Raw genomic sequence first — 12,030 nt, forward strand, 5'->3', positions numbered from 1 at the left:
TTTACCTGGCCCTTTGCTTGCCTTTGTTCCCATAATACTAACAGCAGTCTTACAAACTGTACCATTCACCCTAAAGTAATAGTTCTAACTATGACTTTCAAAACAAAAATGCATTTATGTGATTCACAGAATCATAGCTTCATTTATTTTCAAGTATGACTGCATCCTCAGGCATTTTTGAACATCTGTTAGCCAAACCTTTACATGTGTATTCATTTAGATACATGTATATAAGCAGAAGTTATAAATATTGACATTTTTTGACCACAAGTCTGCTATCAAAGCTCAGAGTAAGATAATTTTTAAACAAGATTTGTGTATTCTGACAAAACATACCTTAGTTTAGCTCCTGTGTGCCACGGTTTAACTGCAATAATCATTTTTTCTTTAAATTATATGTAAGAAAGGAAGAAAACAATGAAAAGATGGATGGTGTGATGTTTCTCACACACGTGATTTCTGATATGCAACGTTCAGAAGTAGTAAATTACATCTGCACGTTCACTCCTTCGTTGTAGAAACCTGAGGATGCAATGCGTGCAGTCCATCTGCCATTAGTTTTCAGAAACTTTGAGGTTTGCAGCTGTTGTGCACACTCATACAAGGCGTAAACCTTTTTCTAAAGCTTTTTCACTGGTTGTGTTCATGATTTTAAGGTACCCAGAAGCCTTAATAGGGAACTTGAGCTGGGTTAGACCATTGTGAGACAGGTTAGTTTTATCCTACTGATGATGGGGTGGGCCAGTGGGCAGTGTACAAGCACAGAGCAGAACTAAATGTGTGGAGATGTGTACAGACCTGTGCGATGATGTAAACCTTCTGTCCATAGAAACCAGGCTATGGGAATCTTAAGAGCTATTGACCAGCATGGCAGCCCATAATACCCAGTGGTCTGCCTGTTGCAAGGGTTTTGGTCAGTGCCATTACGGAGAAGAGTCTGGGGTAGGATAATGAGGATTTGGCCAATTCTTTTGTCACTACTCAAATGAGAGAGGTGGCGTACAAAGAGGAACTTTCATCTCACTTTGGCCATAACCTTACTGTGTTATCTTGTGAGCTCTTTTGTCTATTGGTTTTTTCCTGTAAGCTTTAAGGTGCATATCTTCTTGGTTGCTTTTTGTGTCATTTGATCATTAAAGAGAACTTTCAAGTCTCAAAAGACAAGGCAGGAGGAGAACGACATGAAATACAGGGATACAGTGAACAAAATTGTTAAGTTTGTGGATCTAAGTGATGAAAGTTTGCCTCGTTAAAAAAATTATCCGGGTCTGCCAATCATCTTTTTAAGTAATTGTTGTGCAATCTGGGAGAAAAATCAAGTATGACCCACAACTGAAACAGTCATAATTTGGCTGGCATGTAGGGAGGGCCATGAAGCAGATGAAGATGGTGTTGCTTTTTTAGTTCTAGGGAATGATGCACAGGAGGTTGAGAGTCATTACTATAACAGTAGTCATTTATACCGTGTGTATTTAAAGCAAATCAGTGTTGGACCGAATGCTGGGGATTTCCTGAATGTTTGTAAACTTTCTGAGTTAAGATTCAGAAAGGTTTTGGTGGAATTCAGAAACAAACTAAAGAGACTGTCCTTGAAGGCCAGCTCTGTATCTGCAAAAGATGAGTGAGCAGTTCTGTTTTGGAATCTGTGTGATACAAAGGCAAATAAAGTCACCTTCTTCCCCCCCCTCTCCCCCCTTGTCCCCAGGCAGAAAGGATTGCTTGTTTGAAAATGCTGTAAATGGATCTTTTAAATGTTCCTTGCTTTTCCCTGGGAGCCCTGAGTACTCAGTGTTAAGGAGGGAAACTGATTCTAATCTCGACATGGACTGGGCTGTGCTCTAATTTTATATACAGTCTCTATTGTCAGAGTGATACTTTCAGTATGTTTTTTCTCCCTATAAATAGATGGTTTCCTTCCAAAGGAAATGAAACTGTTTGAAATAGAGGGATCTGTGTTTCTTTGAAAATCACATGCAATTGTTCTTGCGTTATAAAATAAGAAGAGCCTTTGACAGAATTCCAAATGATTATCTTTAATCTCCGTCTCATGCAGGCATATTAAAATGAACACAAAGCCTTATAAACTCCCAAGTAGGTTATTTAGAATCCAATCTCCCTCCAGGTAAATCACAGTGGCAAAGACCTCTCTGGGCTGGTGAGGATGCACGAGGAATTCCTTCCATCCTCTTATCCACATTTCAATCAAACGATAGGCAAGATGCCATTCTGCAAGGGTGGTGTGGCCAGCCACGCTGAGCATTAACCTTATTAAAGCCCCTAGGGCAGATGCTCAGCTATCACAAGCCAGTGAAACTGCATTGGAATTGCTAACTTTGTGCCAGTTTATAGCAGCTTGAGAGGTGGCTGTTAGCATGGCACTGTGCCTCACCGTAACTTTGCTAATGTGAAAATGCATGTGATTATAAAATAACCTTTTAGAGACAATCTGTGGGTAGTTTTGTTGTAGCTCTTTGAAGAACTGAGTTTCCAAGGCGGTTAAATGGGTTTCTTATTTTGAACTTGTCAGTTTGGGAGAGCTAATGCCTATCTACTGTTAGGCTAACTCCTGTTAGTCCCATGTATCAGTCACAATTGCAGATTCTTTCTTTGTAGAGAAACATACTATATAAATGTGTTTTTTTGATTGTGCCCATTTTCTTTTCCTCTGATCTGAAAACGAGTGACTGAAAGATGGCAAAATATGGTTACGCTTGAGTTAAAGCAATCTTAAATGTTTTCCATTGGAGAAGACTTTCCCTTCCACCTACAACTGTGAATGTTTTAACTGCGTTCAATCCAAACGAGTAGTTTCTTCCTCTAGTTTTGGTTTCCTTCTGATGCTTCCTGGTGTTTTCTTTTGTTGTGGATCCCGCAGGGCCATCTCCACATAGCCCAGGTTCCTCAAGGCGAGCAGGTCCAAATCACGCAGGACAGCGAGGTGAGCCAAAGCTTTGGGTACACGTGGGTACAACATGGGGCCCTGGTTTGGGAGCGTGCTCTCCAGACCCAAGAAGGCTGTGCTGTCTGTGTGAGATGTCAATGACTGTGGTATATGGTCTTTGTTGGAGATGGAGCTGGATACTCAGAGCATTATAGGAAACTTAGGTTGGGTGCTTGCATTGTTGAGGAGTGAGGCAACGTTCTGTAGGTGTGCATACCGAATGTGTTGGGAATGCTCTGTGTCTTTAATTGTGTAAACTCTTCAACAGGAGTCTGGAGAGCAGTCAGACTTCATCTCATGAAGATATATTCCAGACTGAAGTGAATTTACCTTCATTATGCACTGAGCAATCTGGCGCTGCGCTATTTGCGCTTCATATTTTTTCCATAAAAATTGAACTATCGAAGGGAAATGGATAAATCCAGTGCTGAACCCTCCAATTTGGGCTCTTTTTTTTTCCACTCAGGCAAAAGGACCACTGCAGCTGCTCTGTATACCTGAGTGGGGAAACTGTTGGTTATTTAAGAATGTATAGAAACTCATAACTGCAGGAGCTGCAGTCCTGTTTTTTCTGCTCTCAGACTTTGTTTACGTGAGGAAGCAACAGCAAAATAAGGTTAAGCAGAAATACCGACTGCAGTATTTACTGTCTATGATTTCCTTGTAGCCATATCTTTTTGTGGGTTAGTTGAATCCATTTCCAAAGCATCCAAATAACATTTCATTAAACCACTTTGGTGTAAAGAAATAGTGATGACACAGGGAGGTATTGAAGGGTAAATGTTATGATAAGTACTATGTAAATATTGCAGTTTAAGGCAGTGTTCCTGATAAAGCTCTTCAGACCGAGGGAGCGACAAGAAAGGACCAAAATGTGCTGTAGTGGGTCTGAGACAGTTCTGGAGTGTGCACCATTGGTTTAAAAGCTGCTGGAAAAGAAAAAAGCCATTCATCACGTCCAGTTTTAATCGATGCTGAGGTTTAAATGCCTGCATCCATGGGTTGGGAGCTGTTGGGTGTGAGAGAGGGAAGGGTTATGTTGCTCTGTGACAGATGCAGACATCTGGTTTTAAGTTTATTGCAACGTATGCAGCTTCAAAAAAAGAAAAAGGAAGTGTTGCCAGTAGAAGAAAATGTAGGAAATATGCAAATCAAAGAACTAATTTGTTTTCCTGAAAGCAGTGTCCTTCTTGGTGTTAGGACAGTGGGTTTTCTCTTCGTCCTTTTGCGTTTAACAAGGCATCCCTGAGCATATGGGTGAAAGCTTCCCTTTGTTACCATTCTTCTTTCACTTTTAGACTTTGTAGCTGCAGTTCCCTTTGAAGCACTTGATGGTATTCAGAGTTTATTACAATGAGTGCAGTTCATGTAACAGAACCATGCTGGCCTTCAGCATCAAATACTGGTAAAACAAAAACCTGTTAGCACAGACTGACTTTCTGGCAGCGTTCTGTGCTGATAAGTCTTGCACAGCTGATTCTAGTTCAGTAAGGCTTTGACTTACGTTGGCACTTACATATGTATATATGGAAAAAGAACAATCCTAGGAAAACTTGCTGGTGCTGAAAACCCTCCTTGCTTTTTTTTATAACACAAGTCTGTTTATCCTCTATGGTTAAAGCACTGAGCATTGAAGCGTATCCGAATTGCCAAGATAGCCCTCAGAAATATTTCCTCAATTAGTAGATATCCTTAATATTGAAGTGGTTTGACAATGAGATGAGAAACGGGCTTTTTTCACAAGTGAGCAGTTTTTCTGGATTCACAGCTTGTTAATTGTCAATGCTTTTTGTTTTACAGGGAAACCTGCAGATACATCAAGTGCACGTTGGGCAGGATGGGCAGGTAGGAACCGAGCTGAGCTCTGAGCACCTTCCTGCTTTGTAATTGGTATTGCAGTTGGAATGATTTCACGTTATGAGTGTCTGCTTTATAGAGCAAAACCTGTTCTGGGCTTTGTTTAAGTAAGCAGCTCACAAAATGAGAAAACATAAATTTAAGTGTTTTGTCTGTGGGCTTGAAGCGTGTGACCAGACTTATACCATTCCTCCTGCCATAGGCTTTATCCCTGTGTTTCCTACTGTCTTTGGCCTCTTCACTCCTATGTTTACTAACTGGATTGATTATTTGGTGTACAGTATGTTCTTTTCCATGTTATCAGCTGTCACTGGGGCCAGATGTGGGCTGCAGGCTGTGCAAACTGACGAACGTTTATTGCTGAGTTTTAGGCAGCTATTTTTTCATTATATGGCTGTTCTGGGAGAAACAGATCTTTCACATCTGCTTTTGTTCTTTCTGATAAGATGGTTTTATTGGGTGCATGTGTGTACATGAGGTAAGAAAAGAGTTTTTGCTTTGAGTGATGAGTCAGTAAGTGTTTAAATGAGCAGAATGTCCACGTTAGGTGTTGGCGCTGTTGTTAACACATGATCTCAGGCACACTCTGCTAAATGCTGAATTCTATTACTGTGTTCACAACAATATTCCTGTACAGAGATTTCTAGGTGGACCAGTTGATTTAAAAAGAAAAAAAAAAAACAACAAAACTTTGTGAGACTTCCCTGTTCTTGTTGAATATTAATAAGCTGAGATACTTGGTTGGAGTTTAAGCACTGCCCTGAGCTGCAAAGGCTCACGAACCCAAAGGCCATGAGCAGCTGTTGGCACTTGGAGTTTTTGACTGTATGCAGTACAGATGCAATATAAAACATAAAGCTTTGGGCTTTTTTAATCTTTAAATATTTGTTACTGGGACTTTAATCAAAAATAATTTTTGAGAAGCGAGACTGGGAAAGGTGATATTTTGGGTACGTGCGATAACTTTTGTTTTAGAGCATACCAATCTTTTTTCCTTCTTGGCAACATATTGATATCAAAATTGCATCTTCTGCAAAGGTTAATGCTAGGTGGTTTGATGTCTCTCTGATAGCAGCATGTATGAATTAACTTGAATTTTGTCGATCGCAGCTGAGTGCCGTTATTGTTCCCCTGCAGTGCATTCTCAGTGTGCCACAAATTGCATCTTAAGTAGAGCCAAAGAACGTAGTCTAAATCATCATTGCAAATTCATGCTATGTTAAGGGATGTGCTTGAATGCTAAACGTTTTCCTGACCCTGTCCCCTGTGCCAGGCAGGGGCAGGCATGTCCTTCCAGACAGCAGTAGCACTCAGCTCCGTCTCGTGCTAAGATACATAAGGAGTAAAAAGACTTCAGGAACACAAATGCTCATTGCTTGGGTCTTGCTGATCATCTGATCAGTTGTGTTAGGACACACGGTGCTGGAAAACGGCATTCTGAAAGCACTTGTGTGCTTATACATGTGTGTGTATACGTAGATTGTTAATAGGTTGTCTGTATAAAGACACCTGGGCTATCAAGCAGTGTAGGTATTCATGGGATAGTTTGGTTCTCAGTGACTGTGTATGTAGGAAATGAATTTAGCACCCAGGTCCCCCAAAAGCACTTTCTGCTTAGCTGTGTTCCAGCAGAGCAAAAAAAAAAGCAGCAAGCAACTATTTAGGGCCTTTTATCTTCATTCTTCACTCAACATCAAAACCTTCAGCAGCAGCTGAGGCCATGTGGACTGCTTTTGCCCCGGGGTGGATGAGCAGCACTCACATGATTCCTGCAGCAGCTGAGCTGGCTCCTGCTCATCAGCTGAGCCCTGGTAAGTGACCAGTTCTGGAGCTATTAGCTCATAAAAACTGCGAAGGAAAATGAGTTAAACTCAACTCTGTGGTTTAAGAATGGAAGTTGAAACTAATGCATTTTCCTTGGCACTGGCAGTGGGATAAGAGCACAAAAACCTGTCATATGATACGGTTCAGCAGTAATGTAAGTCAAAACAATCCAGTAGCTCGCATTGGCTGCGCATGACCTGCGATCAAAAGGATTGCTGTGGTTTTCCCACCTGTCCATTGCTTTTCAGGAGAGTGCCTTTTTCTTCCTGCTTAAGAACTTGAACATTCCCTGCCAGGGGACTCTGAGCAGTTGGATAATAAGGGAAGTGAATAATGCATCACTTTGATGTCTTCATTCACTTATCAATGTGCCCAGTTCACACATTAGGTACTTACTAATGGCACTAGGTCTCAGCTTGTCTACTTACTTTCTCTTTAAAAATGCTTCTTATTCTCCTGTTTCCCACGTATTATTGTGACCTTATGTCTTAGTTTCAGCTGGGATGGAATTGTTTCCTTCAGGTGTGATGCTGTGTGTTGGTTCTAGGAGAAAAGCAATGTTGGTAACATGCTGGTGGTTGTAGCTGCTGCTGAGCAGTGCTGTGCAGAGCCAAGGCTGTTCTCAGCAAAGGGCCCAGGGAGCAGGGAGGGAACACAAGGACTGACTTGAACTGGCCAAAGGGATGTTCTGTCCCACATAACATTGTACAGAAGGAGTTCTGAAGGGGGTGGGATTCTCTGCTGTCTTCTGCTCTTTTCTGCTCTCTGCATCAGTTGGGGGTGGTGAGAATTGCTTGTGTGTCACTTGTTATATGTGTTCATATGGATATATATCATCATCATTATCCTTTTCTCTATCTTAGTAAATCATTTTATCTTAAACCACAACATATTAGCAGGCTCCAAATATCCTCTCTGTTGAGATGAGGTTTGGTTCTGCCTCCTGAAGTGCCCTTAGCAGCCCCAGCTCCTTGTAAGCATTCTGCTGCTTGTTCAGAGCAAAGCATGGGATCATTCATCTCAACAACGGGAGAAAATGGCATAAATCTACCATGAAATTTTATCAGTAAAGCTTCCAAGGTGACGGATGTGTTTTAAGGCTCATGATGCTGGCAGTAAATAGCTTCTCTGTAGAATGCTGCAGTTGTTGATTTCTTCTTTTTTCTTTCTTCTTTCTTTTTCCACCCACTTCTGAATTGTCTGTCCTGGTAGTTGCACTGAATTTAGATCTTGTTTTTCTGGCACCGTTGTTCATGGAACTAATGAAATCATGCCAAGAAGAACTCTCTACCTACACATGTGTTCTATTAGCTGAAAGTTTCATATTTCAATGCATGTTTAATAAAAATACCAAACTGCAAAAATAATTAGACTTCATATTAACTAACACTTGAAGCCTCAGAGCAGCGGGAGTTGCTTTGGGCTGGGCGTTCTGTACTTGTGAATTACTAGGAGGTTTCTAATCTGTCTCTTTCCTCTGATTGCCTGACTTCCTTTCTCCCCATCTCCATCATTCTGTTCCTTTGAGCCGTAGCGTTTTGCACATCAGGAGGTGTTCAGTTGTGTGCCCTGCACGTGACGTGCTGCCATGGTGCCATGCTGCTTGCAAGCTTTGGATTGTAGAGAGGCAGAAGATGACAAGTTGAGCAGTTTGACATTCCTTGATGTCGTCTTTTAGGCGTTCCATTCAGTGCATCCTCGCAGCCAGCCTTTCTCCACTGTAGAAATTAATTAAAGCGACACCAGGCAAATGATCTTCAACTAATAGCCCTAGTTTTTAAATTAAAAATTTAATACACTTCAGAATCTAAAATAGGATCATATATATATTGCTGGAGAGCTGACAATTTGTTCTGCTCAATGAACAAATAATTAATAGGAATAGCAGCATTAGTTCACTTTATCTGAAGTCAGCGCATCTGTAGGTAAGCTGGAATAGTTAGTGGATTCCAGAACAGTTTGTGTGGTTAGCAGCAAAAAGTCAGCAACTGTAAATTGCTTTTGTAACGCCATTCTTCCTGCTATGCATATGCAATAAACAGTTAGAATTGTTTCTGATAGGACAAGGGAATGGTTTGAAACTGAGACAGGGGAGGTTTAGGTTGGATATGAGGAGGAAGTTTTTCACCCAGGGGGTGGTGAGGCACTGGAACAGGTTGCCCAAGGAGGCTGTGGATGCCCCATCCCTGCAGGCATCCAAGGCCAGGCTGGATGTGGCTCTGGGCAGCCTGGTCTGGTAGTTGGCCACCCTGCACATAGCAGGAGGGTTCACAGTGATTATTGTGATCCTCTTCAACCCAGACCATCCTGTGATTCTTGCAAAGCTGCCATCGTGTTGGAGCAAACAGAATGGAGTGCTGCAGAGTAGCAGCTTGCTGCTGTTGGGCCTGGAAGGTTGGAACAGACGTGTGTGAGGAATGGATCAGTGAGAGCTTGTGTTTCATGTTCTCAGGAGGAGGATGGGGCTGCTGCCTCGTTCAGGTCTGGTTTCAATACACACAGCACGCCCCGTAACAAGCTCAAAGGAGATATGACCTCATCACCTATGTTTGAAACATCTGTCCTCTTGCTGTTCTCTGCTGCAGCCTGAAGTGCTGGGCGAGCTGTTAAGCCTTACAGGAACAGAAAAGGGAGAGAAGTGTTCCAAATGTTGAGAATAAACCTTGCTAATTCTAGTAATTCCACATAATACCTGGGGAGTCTCACTTGTGAGCAGATGAAACTCAGATGACAATAGCTTGTTTGTGGAAGAAATTGCTTAGTAACGTATGGGACTGTTTTAAAGCAGCTCTTCTGAGGTCTCGTTTGTGTCTGTTTACCTCACTGATAATTACTGAGATGTTCACACTTTGCTTTGCAAGGAGAGCAGGGCAGTTTTTTTTTTAACATCCAATGCAGTTCATAATTCCAGCAAGGTTTTCAGTGATACAAACAAATGTATTGATGGACCAACCAGTGCCTGCTCACTTCTGTGTGTGCTGCAGATGTCATTTTGCTGAGAAGGAAACCGTTTAATATGTTTTCTGAATATGCATTTTAATTGTCTTTCCCAAGCCTTTGGAAATAGATACTGCAGTTTCTATCAATGTTAGCAACTTCAATAATATATTATCTGAAACAGAGGGAAGAACTGTATTTCACAGCTCTCAATTCTCAGGTAATGGATCTAATTAAAAAGATTTAAAAATACTGTTTTTTAAATTGGAATTCTGTAGTCAAGAACAAATACAGTGCACGCCTTGCTATTCCCATCTCTGATTTCCAAGCAGCAGAGGGCAGTAGCATTAAGATGATTGTCAGCTGCCTTCTGAGCAAAAGCCTGAAGAAATGAGGAGGCAATCCAAAGCACGAGGAATGCACTGCTCCGACATCAGCCCTGCAAATGCCGTGGGGACAGAGGCACATTGACAGCGTGAGTCTTTCTGCATGCGTCGGGGGCTGCGTGTGCACGTGTGTGTGCTTGTGTGCAATGGGCAGAGAGGAAGAAGAGCGTGACTTCTGCAGCAGGAGGTTGAGAAGGCTTTTCCCTGCTGCAGCACATCTGCTTTGAATAATGCACGCAGGGAAACAAACAGGATTGCTAGAAGAAAAACAACAAAATGAAAACCCCAATATAGTGCAGCTGGAGCTCAGGCACTGCTTGGATGGTCTTGAAAAAACTGATTATTTTCTAATGGTTCCTCTTTGGTAATAAGTTGTACTGGAGCCTTGCAGGTCTGCTCTGTTTTTGGGAGCAAAAATTAATAGTTTTGAAACAAAATGTGCTTCATGCAAATCCAACATAGAAACATCTTGTATTTGTGGATAAAGTAAGACTACTTAAATTTTAGCACGAGCATTTTAATTGAGATTATTCCTTTTTTTTCCTTGCTGACTGCACATACACTCCTTAATTTGGCAGCCTACAGAAGAGGTGTTCTCCATCTTAAATTCCAGTCCTCCCTTTGGACCAACCAAAATAGTCATTGAGTCCCTGAGACCTGCAGGCTCAGTCTGTTGGATGAGGCAGTGCTGTAGCTGAACAGGTGCTTCAGGAAATGCAAATCAAATTAATTTTACGGCAGTTAAGTAGATTTACAGAGAGATAGTAAATGCAAATAAAGAATGGAGGAAGGTTTACACCTTTTTGTAGTGGTGCAGCAGGACGGGATGCTGTCCTGTGGGACAGCAACAGGCAGGAGATGGCCATGATGGTCCTTGTCATCTCTCTGTGTAAGGCTCTCAAAGCAAATTTGCACAGATGAATTCACTGCAAGTTATTAGATTTGATGTCAGAAGGACAAGTGCCTCATATTAGGAGATTGGGGAAAGCACAGGGCCATGGTCTCAGTCAACTAAGCATAAAATATCAAAGTGCAGAAAGGGATCTGCTGCTTAAGAGCTATTATTGCAAGAACTGCGTTCTGTATTGCTGCAGAATGCAAAAAAAACCCTCTGAGATTTCATTGAAAATGCCAATTTTTTTAGAACTGTGTATCTTATCCACTTCCAGAGACAGTGCTGAGACATTTGGATGCTTGCTGCAAGTCAGCAGGCCTTGCTTTATAAATGAGGTGTCACTTTTGAAAAACACCTGTGTTTAAATGCAGGGATTCACTGGTTAAGACTTCAGCTGTAATGCAGTTGTGTTGATGGACCACTTCTTGCATGTCTGTGTTGCTGCATTCAGGGATTCTTCTGTCTGGGATGTCCTTGGAAAGCCTGAAAGTGAAGGCACCTCTTCATACACAACGAGCCTATGGACTTTGTGTGTGATTGGCCTTCTGCTCTTATTAACAATGTAAAATTTCAGTAGTGAGTTATTGGATGGCCAAGTTCTGGAATCAGTGCCAAGCTGTAGAACATCCTGACAGCCACAATGATTGGGAAGTAGCTTCAGTTTTTCTTATTGCTTTAAATTTCAAAATATTTGTTTTCTTTTTCTCTGAAGTACCTTAAAGAATGGAAACCTAACTATTTTACTAGCATGTTTTTTTTTAATCATCAGTTACTTGATGATTGCTAAATTATTTTTAGATTCAAGATTTAAAAAAGGCCAATTGTTCTTGGTAGCAGTCTCACTGCATTAACTTGCTCACGTGCAGTCGTTTTCATGACTTTTATTGCTTAAAGATGAAAAAGGAGGGAAAACATCAATGTTTTCTGAATGGTGATGGGCAGCATCAGTGTGTGCTGCCATAGGCAGTTGCTGTTGTGCATCTGTGCCTGCAGTCCATGAATGAACTGATGTGAAGTTTTCATCTGAATGTCACAGAGAGTGGAAGGAGTGTTTTGTGCCCTTAATCTTTTCAGGTAGATGTATCCAATTAGGTTTTACTTTGGGAAAGAAAGGAAGCATGGGGAAAAGATGCAGGCTTAACTGAGTACAATGAGAGTGGAAGAAAGGAATTGCTTCTTTGGAGATAAAC

General features: G+C 41.5%; 1 protein-coding gene across 9 annotated transcripts in view; it reads left to right on the forward strand.

The window, feature by feature from the left end:
* The window catches only part of BANP (BTG3 associated nuclear protein), a 127,220-nt gene that overhangs the window by 63,651 nt on the left and 51,539 nt on the right, over positions 1-12,030 (forward strand). For 7 of the 9 annotated variants that reach the window (XM_090149471.1, XM_031614971.2, XM_090149472.1 and 4 more), the window contains 2 exons: positions 2,867-2,938; positions 4,742-4,786. In XM_090149471.1, coding sequence (XP_090005597.1) covers positions 2,867-2,938; positions 4,742-4,786 — 117 coding nt within the window. The remainder of the gene's footprint in view (positions 1-2,866; positions 2,939-4,741; positions 4,787-12,030) is intronic. The other 2 variants (XM_031614968.2, XM_031614970.2) reach the window with 1 other exon arrangement.

The sequence above is a fragment of the Phasianus colchicus genome, chromosome 13 (genome assembly GCF_987193195.1).
Source record: "Phasianus colchicus chromosome 13, bPhaCol1.hap1.1, whole genome shotgun sequence".
In the NCBI taxonomy this organism is placed as follows: Eukaryota; Metazoa; Chordata; class Aves; order Galliformes; family Phasianidae; genus Phasianus; species Phasianus colchicus.